Source organism: Drosophila kikkawai, chromosome 3R, assembly GCF_030179895.1.
Source record: "Drosophila kikkawai strain 14028-0561.14 chromosome 3R, DkikHiC1v2, whole genome shotgun sequence".
In the NCBI taxonomy this organism is placed as follows: Eukaryota; Metazoa; Arthropoda; class Insecta; order Diptera; family Drosophilidae; genus Drosophila; species Drosophila kikkawai.
In genome coordinates, this window is record NC_091731.1 from 6,725,343 (window position 1) to 6,743,594 (window position 18,252).

The window sequence follows — 18,252 nt, forward strand, 5'->3', positions numbered from 1 at the left end:
TTAGTTCAGTTTGTAGATTAAATTAGCTGGTATTTTAAACAAAAACACTTTTTCATATACTTTACCCTAATAGCAGATCTTTTAATTGTAAAACAACATAAAAAGTAATTGTTCAAAATTAATCTTAAATATATGCCTTTTTTTTTTAAACACTGACAACCCTTAAATGGTCCCTCTCAAATACGACACAGCGGCAGCGGATTTGCAATAATGTTGAAGGTTAGAATCGAACCGATTTTAAGGTGCACCCACAAAATAATTATTTATAAATCAAGTACTTTAGTATTAGCTAATTCAATTATGCAATAATGTTTCCAAAACCTCTAGGAATAGATTACAATTAACATTTGTAATATACATAATCGTATTGTATTTTAAAATAATTAATTTCTGATTTTGCGGATTTGAATCCGCCGACCCTATGGCACACGGAAAGTTTCCGAACGTTTCGCCTGCAAATTAACAGAGACTTAACAGAGGGAAATACGAATCCGTAAGAATTTTTCGGATGTGAACACTAGAACAGGTCAGGGAAATCCGAATCCGAATAAATTTTGCGGAAGTGGAAACTAGAACAGGCCTGATAAGCTTGATCTGCGCTGTCTTAAGGGGGTCTTCTCATTCAAACCCCGTTTTTTTGACCCTTTTTAAAAAAATTCTTATTTGAAAACGCAAAGAGTAATTGAAAACTTTTTTTATTTATTGTATTCAAAAATGTTCAAAGTAAATAAAAAAATTGTTTTTGCCTCGATACGAGTGTTGTTCAAAGAGTAATGAGACTTCAAACTTGGTGGTAGAAAAAAAAGGTGTCGTCCTGGCGGCCATGATTCAGGGTCTCCAGAGCGTCCGAAATAAAAAAAAGGGGTTATAATCAGAATAGATGTCATTTTCGGGTGACGGAACAGATTTTTTTAAAAATTTTTTTAAACAAAATGACGGCCATTCAAAAAAAAATTCGATTTCGAGCTTTTTTTTTTTTTTGTAGTTTAGTGTAAACAAAAAAATAGCAAAAAAATTAAAAAAAAAAAATCTGTTCCGTCACCCGAGAATGGTGACAATTCTGCGTCGATTCCACTTTGTTTCATGAAAATCGGTTCAGTTGAACTGGAGATATCATGGCCGCCAGTTCGAAAAACGTCGTTTCGAGATAAACGCGTTTGAAGTTTGAAAAAAGCTCATTTTGCGAAGAGTTTGCTTCACAAAAAAGTCTGTATCTTCTAAAGTATTTCGAATTTCTAAAAATCCTTTTGGGGACATATACACAACATCCCAAGCTATAATTAATTGCAAAAAAAAATCGAAAAAAAAAGTTGCCCAATGAGAAGACCCCCTTAAACGGATCACGACTCAAGAACGACATATTACGAATGTATACTTTGGAAATAACTCTTTTCTATTTAAATAAAGAAAAAATAAATAAAAGTTTGAACTATAGTTATTCTCAAAGGCGATAACATAACTGGCGACGAGGTTAAAAACAATAAAAAGTTATTTTGAGAAAGAAATAACATCACTGCACTAACCATCACTTGCACGAGCGGGAAAGCAACGGGAACCGAAAAGAGAATTACAAACGGTCAGCAGAAGAAGCGACAGTGGAAAATTACCGGCGATTACATCAATAGTACCTAGCCCAAAGGCATACATAAGTAATAGGCCAAATAAAGGTAAATTGTGCGACAATTTTTTTTTTAACAACAATTTTTTTTGGAACAAGTAAAAAAAAAAAAAATTAATCCCAATTCAATAAACGCATTTAATTCAACATTCGAGGGTAGCAATCATAACCAACTGTCCGACTTTAATTCCCAAATCAACTCCATTGAACCAATGATTAATGGATTCTATGATAGCACAAAAAAATACTCTTTGGCTTTATACGAAATAAATGCACTGGGCTGGAAAGACCAGTTATTCATCGGATCATGTTGTGTCCGCCGTATCGATGGTAGCGTAAATATCCTTAAGGTTGGAAATGGGCAGCACAGGTTCCAGAGCTGCCAACTGGGGTCGACTCGGAAAGGTTTATTAACCTGTTAAAGGAGAGTAGAAAACCTAACGGAGTTCGAATGGCGTGTTTTCGATCTTCGCTGCCTCCGTTAGGCTTTGAGCGGCAGAGAAAAAAAAAGAACGAAACTTCGAGCGCGACACCGGGTGCGACGACGGCTCCGCGTCATGTTTATTTGTTTTAAAAACCGAAAATAAATTAAGAATCGGGCGCCCATCTTCGGCACACCGAAGTTTGTATACCCTTGCAGATTGGTTTTCATATTTATATTATAAATTATAATGCCGAAAACAAACATTAAACAGAGTTTCATAACATTTTACCATACTTATTATGTTTACAGTTTGACAGTTACAGTTTTACATTCCCAGCTTTATATATTTTATACATTTACCGATCGCTTCTATGGCAGCTATAAGATATAGTTGTCCGATTTTTATGAAATTTATGCCAAAATTCTATAATAATAAGTAAAGCTCATATCTCAGAGTAGATGGAAATACGTTAAAAAACAACGAAGTTATAATTTTTTCTTTAACTTTCCCTATCGTTCCTATGGCAGCTATAAGATATAGTCGTACGATTTTCATAAAATGTATACCAAAATTTTGAAATAATACCAAAAGCTCATGTGTCAAAGTAGATTAAAATACGTTGAAAAACAACGAAGTTATAATTTTTTTTCGATTAATTTCCCGATCGTTCCTATGACAGCTATAAGATATAGTGGCCCGATTTTCATAAAATTTTTACCAAAATTCTGGAATAATAAAAAAAGGCTATATCCCAAAAATGGTGGAATAATATTGAAAAACAGCCAAGCTATAATTTTTTTTTCCAAAAATTTATCGAACATTTGTATGGCAGATATATGATATAGTCGTCCGATCCAGCCCGTTCCGACATATATAGTAGTGAGAGTATATAGAAGACTATATGCAAAGTTTCATTCAGATAGCTTTAAAACTGAGGGACTAGTTTGCGTAGAAACGGACAGACGGACAGACGGACGGACAGACGGACATGGCTAGATCGACTCGGCTATTGATGCTGATCAAGAATATATATACTTTATAGGGTCGGAAACGTCTCCTTCACTGCGTTGCAAACTTCTGACTGAAATTATAATATCCTGCAAGGGTATAAAAATAAAGAAGGAAGATGTAAGACATCCGGAAGTAGGGACCTGGGAAGCCAGATCGGCGAACCCGAGAGGTAAGTGGTCAGGGACCAAGGAAGGGATAGGAAAAAGGAATATATATTTTTTTTATATGTAGAAGCCGACCAGGATCAGGTTCCAGAGGAGGAACTCCAGGCCAAGATCTGGGCCTGGCGAAATTTTTTTTTTGGTAGCCGCATAATTTTTTTTGCTGGCACTACATTTTTTTTATTGCCGCATAATTTTTGGTGCCGCATAATATTTTGGATTGCGCTAAATTGCTAATTTTCCCCACCGATTCCTTTTGGTCTTTGCTGGCCACCGGAACGTCACTTGTGGCCCATACTTTATTCCGCCACTGCACTATGGGCGATTTGTCGATTTTGGCGGCATAAAGTCTAGAAATAAAGCTAGAGACATAATTTTTTTTTTTTAATGTTTGTTATATTTAATTCTAATTTCGGATTTTTTTTTCGACAATTGGGTCACTCTATTGTTTCCGCATATGTGTAGGCCGCCAGTAATAAGTGCATTTATGTAAGGGGGGGGTAAGGTATTTAATTTTTTTTTTTTGTATTTTTTTTTTATTTTTTATTTTTAAGGCCTAATAGCTTAAGAATATTGTGTCCAAGTTTTACATCGATCATGGGAAAATTGGCGAAGTTATGCAGAGTTGAACGAAGGTCGGTTGGTTATAAATGCATGAGAATCACAAAGTTTAAAGCGCTCTCCTGAAAAATTCAATTTTTCAAATCGGTGTACACGATTACAGAAACACTACTGGACCGATCGATTTGAAATTTGGCACACACATTCTGTAACTAATTCCTCAGGTATTCACGTCGGTCTTTTTTAAATTTTTAATTTTTATATATTATTAAATTAAGAAATAACGTTTTTTTTTAGTCAAAAATCGGGGTTTTGACTTTCAAATTTCCTAAAAAATCACAAAAAAACGAAAAAAAAAAAAAAACGCTTCCTGAATACCTCGGGACACTTATCCTTTAACGAATGAGGTATAATTTTTTTAGATCGGATGATCCTGTGGACTGTTAGGATGTACACCGCAAAACAACTTTTTTTGGAGGCGACTCGGGAGATTCCCTATAACTTCTCTACCTTTAAATATTTTTCAATACAAAATTTATCAAAAATTATTCAAATGTTGTGTTATTATATGGTATTTAATTCATTAAGCTAACTTTAGCCGTTCCGCCACAATAATTTACAGCGCTTGCGTTACGATTGATACCGTTCCAAATATCGGCAAGCTCGCTGTTGGTAATCGCAACAACAAGTACAAGTGCATTTTTTGTATAAACGGGGGAAAACGGGGAAATGAGATTTTTACCAAATGAAAATAGACATTTAAGTTAGTAACTTGCCATTATTAGTTGCCTGCTCTGGCTTGCTCTTGATATAGAAATACTTCACGGAACACGATTACAATTGTTAAAATTTTAGTTCAAATAAAACCAACAACAACACTGGACAAAAACAACAACACAAATATTTATGTACTTTTGCCATAACATACAGATTATATATACCTTGATCTTTGTTTTCATTAATAAATATATATATTAAACTGCATAAAAACATACGCACACTGATCAATTGCAGAAGTAAAATTTTCGCGGTAACTTTTACAATCGAAAGCTGCTTGCCATCAGCTGACTTTAAGAGGCTGCCACATAAAGAGAGTTGCCACCCAGCAAAAAACAAAAATTTTTTTAAGCTTCCTGAAGTGTTTACTATTAATAAATAACAAGGTTTTTTTAATATTCTATCATACATTTTTTGACTTTATGCCACTTTTTTGGGAAAATCGCCCAATGTGCACTGCACAAAAAGTGGTCAAAAACCCCATAGTGCATTGGGTCAGCGAGCCGATATTTCGAGGAAAATTCCAGTTTTAAAGCTAGACTCTTCGAATATGGTACATATGTATGTTAGTGTAAATACATATAAAAATATATGTAAGTTTTAGACCGATCTGAACACGCCTTCCCTAGCAGCCCATATATGATAGGTTTCCCCTTATTGATACATGTACGGTAATAATACATTAAGGGTCCATTCTGGTTAGTTGAAAAAAAAAATAAAATTTTTTTTTTTCCTTTTTTCGATAGCTTTAAGTGTGTAGAATATCATACTAAAAGGGCAAATCGAAATAAGTAATAATTTAAAAGTTATGAGCCTCCGAACCGGCCGACTCAAAGGAGCTACAGAGCAAACATAAAACTATAACCGCGTTTTCTGGAAAACTACATTTTTCGGGCTGGCGACCATAATATCTCAGTCAATTTTTAACGAATCTTAATGATTTTTTTTTTAAATATGCGTAATTAACGTGTCCATGGAATAGGCTCCAATTATATTGATAGCTTAAACATTGGATTTTTAATCAAAAAAAAAGTGAAGAAATTATTCAAAAAAACGAAAAAATATTTTTGAGGCGCCGCCGTTTTCTTATTTTTTATTCAATTTTAAAAAAAAGTAGCCTATTCCATAACCACATTCATACTAAACAAGAACATTTTTGAATTTTTTGTTTCAGTCGATTTTTACGTCCTGCAGAATGGTCGCCAGAGGGGTGCCTTTTTTGGGCATGGGCTTACGTCGCCCTGTGTCCTGCTTCAGGACATGCTCTAAAATTTTTTGAAAATTTTGCTAAATAATCTTAAAACTATGATAAATATGTGTGACAAGTTTGAACTTTCTATCTCTTTTCCTTTGTCCACAAAAAGTTTCTGAAAATGGCCTATTTGTTGTCCCAACTAACCAGAATGGACCCTTAAATTCATTTTTTTAACACTTAAGCCTAGTACTCTGACGACGAAAATCCGGTGTAAAACGTGTTACAGCGGCCGAACTCCATATAAAAAAAACGGTGTGAAAAAAGGAAGAAGAAGAAATTTGTGCCTCCTAGATTTTGCCGGTACTCTAACGACGAAAATGATGGCTGTCAAATTGAATGGCGTTGCCAGATCAAAATAGTAAACAGTTGATCTCGGGGTGTAACAATAATTCATTTGATTTATTTTCACACCCCAAACATGGAGCGAAAATTGAAAGAGTAATATAATTGTCGGACCGAAAAATTTTCGGGCCGCGAGGATAAAGTGAAGTTAATAAGTGCGGTCAGAGCGAAGCCCATAATATGGGATTTTAATGCTTGCAAATCTTCCGTTTACGTTTATCTTAAGCAAGTAATCGTTTGTTCTGGCGCGACGACCAGTTTTCTTTTTCTTAATCAGCTCCTTAGCGGCGAAATACATAAAGAAAACACCAAAATCCAATCGGTTGGAATTCATCTTTGCTTATTTGTTTTTTGACAGCTGTTTAGTATAACCCTTTTCATGGCGTTTCAGGCTTTTCCTTAATTTTTTTGGTCACACTAGCTCGGTAGCCAAATAAAGAGCGATTTTGCTATCACACGTGTTACACCGGATTTTCGTCGTCAGAGTACTAGGCTTTAACCTTAATATTAATAAGTAAAAAATAACAATACATTCAAAATGACTATAAATAAGTATTTTTCATTTTAAAATGTTCCTACGTCAAGTTCTATTGAAAACGGACTTTTAGAGTCAGAATCTGAATCACTATCACTATTGCTCCGTGCTTAAGTCGAATTCTTTCAGTTCATCATAAATCCAACTAGAAACGGAAGATGCTCTACGATTGTTTTCTATGTAGACATCAAGCAGTTGCTCATAGGTGAACTCAACCACAGCTACAATATGTCAGATTTATATATATAGGGGCAAAATTGAGCAAAAAAGCTTATTAAAATTAGTTTATGTACACTTTGCACTTTAATGACACATATTTATATATTGGCACAAAATTTGTTATAATCCACAACAGACGGGTTAGCAGGTTAGCTTTTTTCTACTTTTGGACAACAAAAATAAATACACACAAAGAACACATTATCAAACATGATCAAAGTCTATTTTAATACAAATATTCTACATACCTTGTAACGTCCTGCCGTCCACGGGTAGTCAGCGGGACGTCCAGGGTCTGTGCAGATATATTTATTTGGTTCAGGCGTGGTTGCTGTAAGAGATTCCGACCCCGTCCCAGAGTATAACGCTAGAGGATTATGCCGTAAATGTATCTTAATGTTTATTTACTTAAAAGGTACAATTTTCAATAATTTCCTGCCGGATCTCGATTCTGGGTTACGCCGTAGTTCCGATTCGTCCTCCTCGTCCCGAGTGCGACTGTCCGATAGGGGAATGCCGATAGTCCCGCCAGGGTATGGGCCTTGAAAGCCACCCAATAGCGAATGCGTTCGGACTCGAAAGTCAACCACGAGAGAATGCGTTCGGACTCGAAAGTCAACCGAACCCAGTAGTTGTCGGACTCGACAGTCAGCTTAGCGACGTTTGTTGGACTCGAAAGTCAGCTCGGAGAAGTTCGGACTCGAAAGTCTGCAGTATTTTGGACTCGCAAGTCAGCCGAGAGACTCGGACTCGAAAGTCGGCAGTGTTTTGGACTCGAAAGTCAGCAGAGAGAATTGGACTCGAAAGTCGGCAGAGATTGGACTCGCAAGTCAGCAGAGAGAATAGGACTCGAAAGGCAGCAGAGATCCTAACTATGATTTATAAATAGGAACCAGAGTTCCCAAAAAGTGACGTCGCTGCTAACTACTGGGGAGGTTAACTCGACCCGATCGCAGTCGGCTGCTAAGTGATTACTCCAGGGCAGTGGTCCGCTTTATATAGGCCCTGGCGAGGCTTCAGTGTGGCCAGAGTCCTGTGCGCGATTGGCCCGAATAGTGTGGCCAGTCGTTCGGTTCGGTTCGCGAAAACAATTAAAATCTTTTGATTAATTTTAGTCAAAGTATATACTATTCAAATTTTATTATTAAAATAGGTTTACTTTCTATGAAAAATTTTAATTTTCGTCGATATATCGGTTCGCTGGCCCAATGTGCACTGTGAGTCTTAATATTGACGGTCCATAGTACAGCCTACGTTGGACCGACACCCCTACAAAGGGGCGGCAACGGGAGCCTCTAAGTCAGAGTTTTTTTTTTTTGGATTTATTCTGTTTAGGGTTAATAGTCGTTTTTGTTTGTATTTGTTCACACGTGAATACGTAGATAAAAATCATCTGTTAGCGATTAAGTTCCTGCAGCACTGCACTTGTCTATCTATAAGAACAACCGCCACTTGGGCCTATGAAAATACAAGCAACCCGAAATATGACCTCCTGCGAGCGGTCTGGGTTTGTTTAAGATATGTGCTATCGGGGTGACTGTGTGCACCCTTATCGCACTTAGAGTATTTCCCACGATCGGGAACTGTCCGATGCGTGGGTCTAGAACTAAGATCTACAATGTACATTCTCATGTTAGCTATTTAAGCTAGGTGTTCGGAGCAGACCGCCAGCACCTAGTCACGCGCGCATAGGAGTACCACTGCACCTGCAGCGCTCTTATGTTTTCTCTTTCTACTCTTTTTAATCTCGCCTAAGCTGTCGCGTTATCTAGTCAGCCAAACTACATTTGTACGCTCATAAACATGTATATATTCTGAAGCCAAGCTTACATATACACAGTCTGCAGCTCCGATTAAAGAAACACAGAAATTACACGGCTTATACTAAAATCCTTTCGTGTGTTTTTATTATAAACTAAAGGGTGGTATATTCGTTGTCTTCCCCACAAACACTACGATTTGAACGAAATAAAATCAGTTTCTTACAAAAACTCACGATGATAACTTCTTAATTTAGAGGCTCTTTCAGTATTGTTTATTGTATTTGTTTATATATTTATTTATTAATCAACATTATTTTCCTTATTTATTTATTTATTAATATTATGTTTTATTATTTATTTATTTATTTATATTTATTTCCCCATATTTATTTATATTTTATTCAATTGTTAAATTTTAGTTTTTTTGCCTAGCTATTGTTTTTGTGCTGATTTGGTTTAAGTATCGACTTCGCCTTTGAATATGCTTAACCCCCCCTCTTTGAGCGCTCAAGGAATTCGCTGTCGTGATATATGGCTACTGTATAGTTGTGTCCCCTTGTATGTAGGTAACTAACAAGAGGTCATTGTAGGAGGGGTTCCCAGGCAAGAGCAAACACCAATCGGGTTAATTTTCATCGTTATAATTATTATTATTCACTGCTTTACTTTAAACTATATGTATTTGTATGTACATATGGGTGTGTATGTTCAATAGATAAGACGTCAGACCGGCGGCGTGCGTTCAGCGGCGTTTGCAAAATCAGACTGACTTTTCCCCTCTCTTCCATTCTCTTCTTCTCGCATCGTATGCACTTCCGGAGACGAGCGAGCGATCGGCTGACTGTCATTCTCCCGCACAGTGGGACACGCAGCAAAACTAAACATGCCGACCGCCAATGCTAGACCTAGCATGAGACATCTCCGCGTGTCCAGTCCATCCTGTGAGTAGTAGGCGGGGCAAAATCTAGAATGGAGAAGCGAGACAAACGGTGTGCGCAAGAAATAATTCATTATGATTGAGGTGTACGTGAGAGCGCTTAAGAACGGATTGGCAGTGGACACAACTTCGACACTGACCGTTTTAATTGACCTTGTTTGGTTTTAAGTGTTACCACCCGGACTAATGCATCCGTCCCTGGGTGTAACTCGACGACCCGTCCTAACAGCCATTGTGACGGCGGAAATCGGTCATCCTTGATGATGACAAGGTCGTTCAGCTGCAAACCTTCAGCCTCATGGCACCACTTCGGTCTCTGCTGCAGATGAGTTAGTCTCGACTCCAAGCCTTCCAGAAATGGCGGATCATTGACTGATGGATAAGAAACTGCTCTGCGAAGGACTTGGACTGCGGTCTATACTCTGGAGGCGCCAACCTGGAGTCTCCGATTAGGAAATGAGCCGGCGTGAGCACCTCTAGATCGTCTGCATCTGCTGTGAGAGGGCACAGCGGCCGCGAGTTGAGGCAAGCCTCTATGCTTATGAGCACCGTAGATAATCTTCTCATAGGTGAGCCGTCGATCTGCAATGACCCTCTTAAGGTGGTGCTTCACCGACTTCACATTGGCCTCCCACAGCCCGCCAAAGTTGGGCGATTGAGGTGGATTAAAATGCCAAGTGGCACGCTGCGCCGCGAGCTTTGGGGCTATGAGCTTCTCGTAATCCTCCTGCAGCCTCCCGAATAATGCCTTCATTAGATTATCTGTGCCGATAAAGTTTGTTCCGTTGTCACTGTATAAATGTTGAACCATCCCTCGCCGCCCGATGAACCGGTCTAGAGCCAGCAAGAAATGCTCTGTGGTAAGACCCGTCACCGCCTCCAAGTGTACAGCCTTCGTCGCCAGACAAATGAAAACGGCTGGTTCCTCTCAAGCGTGCTGCCTTCAGCTCTATAGCGCCTGTGTAGTCAACTCCCATCGCCAGGAACGGTCGGTTAGGGGGTTGACCCTGTGTAGCGGCAGGTCTCCCATGAGCTGAGTCGAGGTGGTTGGCCGGGTGCGAAAGCACCTGACGCACTTCCGTAGCACCCTTCGAAATGCTTGTCTCCCTGTCAGTATCCAGAACCAAGCCAAGGTCAGCTACGCACCTCCGTGCAGAGTCAAAGCATGCGAATACAGGATTACTAGCTCTGTAAAAATATGAGAACTTGGGAGGATTATTGGATGCCTGTGTTCGTATGATAGCCCCGAATGGCGCAATCGCTCCCTCACTCGCAAGATGCCCTCCACTACGATCGGTGACAAACTCTGAAGTTTGCTTTTTGGGGGGCAGCCGTTTAGAATTCATCAATGCGGTCAGCTCAGACGAGAAGGACTCCCTTTGAACGATGCGCACGATGGCGGGTAAAGCATAGTCGAGCTCCTCAATGCTTAGGGGACCGGTACACCTCTCTCCTTTGCTAATAGCATTGCTTTTGAACCGAATTATAAAGGCTGTGACTCTCACAGCCTGGCTGAAACTGGAAAACCTCTCAACCAACGAGGGTTGCGGAACTGCAAGGTGAACGCGTACCTTGTCCGCCTTTGCCTCCAGCGCGGCATCGTTTATGTCGATCTGCCCGATCTCCGTCGAAGGCCAGTCACCTTGCTTGCGTGTAAGCCACTCCGGCCCTTGCCACCACAAATCAAAGTCCTTCAGCTCGCTCGGAGGAAGCCCTCTTGTCGCACAGTCCGCTGGATTCTCGCTACCTACATGTCTTCATTGCGATGGGGACGAGTGGTCCAGAATGAAGGCGACCCTGTTGGCGACGAACGTCTTCCATCTATTGACGTCCCCGTGCAGCCAATGAAGAAGAATCGTGGCATCCGTCCAATAAAAGGTCTGGATGGGAAGGTCATTTAGCCATCTAGCCGTTGTAAGCCATTTCACCAACTTGACGGCTAGCACTGCACCACTCAGCTACGTTCTTGGTATGGTTAGGGGTTTAATAGGGGTAACCTTTGATTTTGCGGCCAACAGCGATGCGTAGCACGTTCCATCCCCGTGCTCAAGCATAATTAGTAGCTGCATAGGATGTGGAAGATCCGTCACAAAACGCGTGAAGCTGAGCTGATACTATGGATCCTGGAGAATAATGAATCCACCGCTGTATGCTCAGACCGTCGATCCCCAGCAAGCCGTCCCGAAATGCTTGCCACCGCTCCGCAAGAGCCTTAGGAACCTCATCGTCCCAATCTAGAGCCGTCTTAGCGCCGTTGACCTGCATTTTCTTAGCCAGGGTTACCTCCTTCAATATTAACTTTCCCGAGAAGATGACTGGCGCGATGAGACCTAGTGGGTCGAACAGCCTCGCTGTGCTCGACAGGATCGTCCTTTTGGTGAAACTAGGTGGTATCTCAAAATTGACCTGAAATTTGAAGCAGTCCTTATTGGGGAGCCAATACATTCCTAACGCCTTGATAGGATCCGCAGTGTCCCAATTTAGAGGAGTCCGACTGCATTGATGCTCTGGCGGAATCGATTGCAAAAGGCTTTCTTCATTGCTGGACCATTTCCGCAACTCCATGCAAGCGGATGTTATCGCACCCGATACCTGGGCCCGTTTATCCGCTGCATCTTCTATCGTATGCCCTCCGGAAAGAATTTAGTCCACATAGATCTCGTCCCTCAATACTTCTTCCGCCTTAGGAAACGAACACTGCTCATCCTTCGCTAATTGTTGAATGACTCTGATCGCCATGAAGGGTGCCGAAGCCGTTCCGAAGGTTAGTGTTGTTAACGCATACACATTGATGGACGCTTCCGCCGCCCGCCATAAAATCCGCCGATATTGGGCGTCTTCCGGGTGAACATCGATACAGCGATACATTTTTTGTATATCCGCCGTGAAAACAAAATGATATTTCCGCCAGTTGAGAATGACTGCAGACATGTCGTTTTGAAGACACACAAAATGTCGTTTAAAGATCTTGAAATATGATGGTCCCGACAGTGCCCAAAATGTATAAGATTTTTATTTAATTTGTAGTAGATATTTTATTTATTCTTTAGATGGGTTGGAGCAGCTAAGGTGCCGCGCCGACTCTCAAAAGGTTTCTGATTATTACAATATTCCTTAAGTTATAATTTAAACTAAGTCTCGTAGCTGCGCTGCTCGCAGGCGGCGGCAGAGAGACGGCTGCATATATATATTCTTATATGTAAAGGAAAGTACTTATGTACCTTGGCTATGCACTCTCAGGTGGAGGCGCGAGGGGTATGCGTGTGCAGTCCGTTCGATACAAATATGCCGATGCTAGCACTTTCGGTGTGCGGGCTAAGCCATAGCGATCGGTTCATATTTCGGCCAATTAAGGTTTATGACCGGGACATTGAAATATGTAAACACTGCAATAAAGTATTACAGTGCGCACTCTTTAAGTACTCTGGGTACAGTGCGTATTCGTTATGTGTGCATACTACATCTCCCTCCTTTTGAAAAATAACGTAACATAGTGAAGTTATTTTATACTAAGGTTTATAATTAATACACTTTTAATTGTTTTATTTTTGCTATTTTTTTTTTTTGTTTTAGTTTTGTTCGGTTTTTTTTTTTTTGTGTATTTTGTAAGTGTATTAATGTGTAGATATGGGTGTGTATTTATGAATGTGTATGGCCATACTAAATGCAAATTATGAAATAAAGATTTTTAACCTATCCTTATGAACTGTTTGTGTCTTACGTTTATCATTGGCTATGACTATATTATCCCTATCACCTATTTCCGTTACTACGTAAGGACCGGTGTATTTAACATCTAACTTATGACCTGTTTCGTTTTTTAACAATACCTGGTCGCCTACTGATATATCTATATCATTTACCCTATGGTCGTATAGTAATTTATTCCTATTCTTATTTGCTTCTAACATAACTCTAGCTCTTTTATAAGCTAGTTCCAATCTATACTTAGATTCCTTAGCATAGTCGTCTATATTATAAAGTGGTTCTATGCTATCTATGCTATTGAAGTGTTTCGGTAAATTACTTGTTTTACCGAACACTAACTCATATGGACAATATGTATGTGCCATAGAGGGGGTCGTGTTGAAACAAAAGACAAAATATTGAAGCCATACGTCCCAATCAGTTTTATCATTTTTTATTTGGAATAGGTATTGCAACTAGATATTTCGTTAGATCACATATTAATGTGACTGCATACTCGTTACCATTTTCAGATTTTGGTAGTGGTCCGATGGTATCCACTATTACTCTGTCAAATGCATGTGCTGGGTTTTCTGTTATTGTAAAAGGGGTCTTCGTGTGCTTTGTTACTTTAGCTTTCTGGCATTTCGGACATTTTCTTATGTACTCTTTTATGTCTTTGGACATATTTTTCCAGTAATAGTGTCTCTGGACCTTGGCCAAGGTTTTTGTAATGCCTGTGTGACCTCCTTGTATTGGATCATCATGTAGCGTAGACAAAATTGCTTCTTTCTCTGTATCTTTTGATACTTGGGTCACCGGGTTGAGTAGCGCTACTCTTAATGTTTTCAGTATCTTATTGCCCATTAATTTAAAATTATCTATTGATATTTTATCAAAGATATTTTCCCACGGTGCCACTTTGAGTTGGCTGATACTATGTATACCGGCTTGCATTTCAAGCCTTTGGAAAAATTGACCTAAGTCGATAACTCCATTAGTATATAGATCGCTAACTTCATATCTTGCAATAATTTTCTTGCCATGTTTGAATAAACACAACATATCTTTATATGCAAGGTCACTACTTTACGTACTTCATCATTGTTTATGACGTCGTATACGTTGGGCTTAGAAGCTTTATTTAAAGATTGCGTTGGCAATTCTTTTTCTTGTTGTTCCGCGCGGAATTTTTGTCTACTTTGAAATCTTGTAGTGACATTATTTATTGATCCGGTAATGTTTTGTAATTCTTTGATGGTTATTCTTGATAACGCATCAGCTACGTAATTATCTTTGCCCTTCAGGTATTCTACCGTAAAATCGAATTCCTCTAATTCAAGCCTCATACGTGTCAGTTTTGAACTTGGATTTACCATTGAGAACAAGTAAGTTAATGGTCTATGATCTGTTTTTATTGTAAAATGGTTGCCATAAATATATGGTCGAAAATGTTTTATAGCCCAATGAATAGCAGCTAATTCCTGCTCAGTAGTACTCTTGTTACTCTCTCCTTTAGTAAAGGATCTTGATGCGTAAGCAATTGGAAGTTGGAGTCCATTATGGTTTTGAGTTAAAACCGCTCCACACGCTTGTTTACTTGCATCAGTTATTATGCAGAATTCTTTAGAAAAATCTGGATATTGTAACAAGGTTGGATTTATGAGTGCCGTTTTAAGATGATCGAAGGCATTCTGGCATTCCGATGTCCATTCGAATTTTACATCTTTTTTGCATAACCTAGTTATGTGACGAGAATAATCGGCAAAATTTTTTATAAAGCGCCTATAGTAATTGCAAAATGCAACGAATCGTCTAGCGCTGTCCGCGTCATGCGGGACTGGATAATTTTTTATTACGTCATATTTTTTGTCATCAGGCAAGATTCCTTTATCAGTGCATTTATGTCCCAAAAATGTGACTTCATGCATGAAAAATGAACATTTTTCAGGATGTAACTTTAGGTTGTGTTTCCTACATGTCTCAAAAACATCAGTTAGGTTCTTGAGCATATGTTTTTCGGAACATCCTATGACTATTAAGTCATCCATATAAAGAAATGCTTGAGACGGTTTTAATCCCGAGAAAGCAATAGTCATCATTCTCTGGAATGAATTTGGGGCTATTTTCAAGCCAAATGGTAATCGCGTGAAGCGATACGAGCCATTGCTCGTTGAAAATGACGTTATATCCCTGGAACTTTTTTCAAGTTCAATTTGGTGAAAACCAGACATTAAGTCTAGGCATGAAAAATATTTAGCTCTACCTAGTTGATCTAGAATATCATCAATTCTAGGTAAAGGGAATTTATCTGACAATAATTTTTTATTAATTTGACGGTAATCAATTACTAATCGCCATTTTTTCTTGTCAGAGTCCGGCAGAGACTTCTTCGGAACTAATAAAAGTGGGCTGTTGTAAGGTGACACTGACGGTTCGACTATTTTGTCGTCTATCAATTTTTGTACTTGGGCTTGAATTTCTTGCACTTGGCTGTGCGGACTTCTGTAGTTTTTTATGTATACGGGCTCGTCATCCTTTAATCTAAGCTTTTGTTTGTAAAAGTTATTCGTTGTTATAGATTCGGTTTCTAGTCCGAATATGTCTGTATACCTGGTGCACAGATCTTTTAGTTGAGTTTTAAACAAAGGCGGGAAGTTTTTAATTAACTTATTCATAACGAATTCATCTCTTCCTTCGTTATTTTCTTTTATTATATCATAATTATTAAGGGTTTCGTATTTGATATTATTTAAATTTACAATTTTATTGGCATTCGTTGTATTTATTATACGGACATAAGTATTTTGGTGATTGGATATCGTGTTTGCGATATAAATTCCTTTATCAATTTCTTGATTTAATATCAGAATTTGATTTTTTGCTGTTGGAATTTGTATTTCACGGACAACTTCGGAACGTGCTGGGAGTACTGTGGCATTATTTTCACAGGTGTGAAGTATTTGCAATTCAATCGGATAATTTAAGTTGTTTGGGCGAAGAATTAGGGAGTCGCCACTTTGAGTAAAATTTAGTTGGCAATTATATTGTTTTATGAAATCTATTCCTAGTATGCCATCACTAGGTATTGGGAAATTTTGATTAACTAAATGAAAGTCGTGTGGAATAATGTATTTGCCATTAGTGAGTTCTATGAAGGCTAAACCTTTTGAAGAAATTGTGCCTTCGCCTATTCCCGATATTTCAGTGCGGATTTTATTGTTTACATGCTCAAATTTATCTATATTTTCTTTTAATATAGATATGTCTGCACCAGTATCGAGTAACAGTGTATAACATTTACGTGTATTTTCGTTTTTGATTTTTATGAAAATGCTTAGATTCAAGTTGACTGTTTTTATTGAGCTTGTTGTTTGCTCTAAATAACTGAAGGGTTTTCTTGGTTTTCCGAATTGGTTTGGGCCAATCGGACATTGGTTCGATTATTTGAGTTCGACCAGTTGCTATTTCCACCGCGGTGGTTTCCGCTACGGTTATTTCCTCTATAATAATTATTGTTATTATTATTATAATTATTTCGGTTGTAACCGTTATTCTGGTAATTCTGGTTATAGCCATTGTTTCGGTAGTTACCTCGGCTATTACCTCTACCGCGATAATTATTTCTGTAATTATTACCGCGATAGTTGTTACCTCTTTGCGCGTACAATATGGTATTGGCATTACCCGTCATTTCAGTACTACTTTGTAGGTACTTAGTGACGGCTTCATTCATTGTCGTGAAGTTGCCAGCTTCCAGTATTGTCTTGAGTCGGCCATGCTCACAATTTTTGACCATTGTGGTGATGGCTTCCTTTGTGCTGAATTTATCAGCGTGTTCGGCTGAGAGGCCTTCATCAATATACGAAGCTTCTAAGAGCTTTCGTAAGTTGTCTATGTCGGTAGTAAATTTTTCGGCAGTTTTGCCTTTCTGTATTATTTTGGCCATTTTAGCCTTTATTACGTCGGATGTTTCACCGACTACTGTGTCCTGCAATTTCTTGATTATTGCATTTATTGTGGTCTCGTCTTGAACTTTATATAGAGTGGATCCTACAATTTTGGACTTAATAACTTCAACGGTGATGTGCTCAAATGTCCCCTTTGTTAGATTGACTAACTTCAAGGCTGTTACGAATCTTTGTAGATGTAACTTCTGGCCATTGAATTCTGGGATGGCACTAGAGATTTCTTTGATATATGCCCTTTGGGCAATTGATTCATCGGCCATGGTTATTGTGTTATTTAGTTTGTTTTCCTCTGAGTTGCCTGAAATGTCTGAATCTTCTGATTCCAGATCAGTATAAGTTGCCGGAATAGTTAGATTGTTTAAATCTTCTTCTTCAATTTTCGGGCTTACTTCAGGCGGCTCCTCTGACTCTTCCTCGTTTGTTTCTGTCGATTCAGGGTCAGGTGCAGTTGAGACTGCTATTGGTATTGTCAATACGGTTAGTACCGATATTTCCAAACCGAATTTTTGTTTGATGGATATTAAATTAGATCGTAGACGTATCAGAAGTTTAGATACTTGTGTCCAATGATCTTGGGTCAACCTATCTTTATGCTCATATATTAGTATGCGTGCTTCGTTAAAGCACTCTACCAATATTTCGACGTGTTTCCTGACGGTGTTCTTCTGGATTGGTCTGTTTTGAGCTAAGGATTTATAAGACCTGTCAAAATTCGATTTTATGTCTCCTAATTCTTTAAAGATTGTGTTCCAATCCATTTAGCCATTGAAAAAAGAAGGTGTAGTGTTTGTGTTGTTGTGTTGTTTTATTGAAAATGTGGATTTTAATTATTGAATATGTTAGTTTTTAATCATTGTTGTTATTGTACTGCCTAAATCTTATCCAGGTCATTTCCCCGGCTTATGTATTTCTTTTTTAGGCACCTGCTGTGCAGTTTGTAAATTTTATAAAAGAAATTAGCGCACATGACAACAACAATGATTATTAAAA

The 18,252-nt window shown here is 38.6% G+C and overlaps 1 protein-coding gene across 1 annotated transcript; it reads right to left on the minus strand.

Moving 5' to 3' along the window:
• Positions 1-9,934: 9,934 nt before the first annotated feature.
• LOC138928706 (uncharacterized) lies at positions 9,935-12,472 on the minus strand. Its single transcript, XM_070286215.1, has 5 exons — positions 12,301-12,472; positions 11,748-12,234; positions 10,494-11,359; positions 10,154-10,366; positions 9,935-10,098 (listed from the first exon to the last, which is right to left on the minus strand). Exons 1-5 carry the CDS (start codon positions 12,470-12,472, stop codon positions 9,935-9,937), a joined length of 1,902 nt encoding a protein of 633 aa, XP_070142316.1.
• Between the last annotated feature and the right edge of the window lie 5,780 nt (positions 12,473-18,252).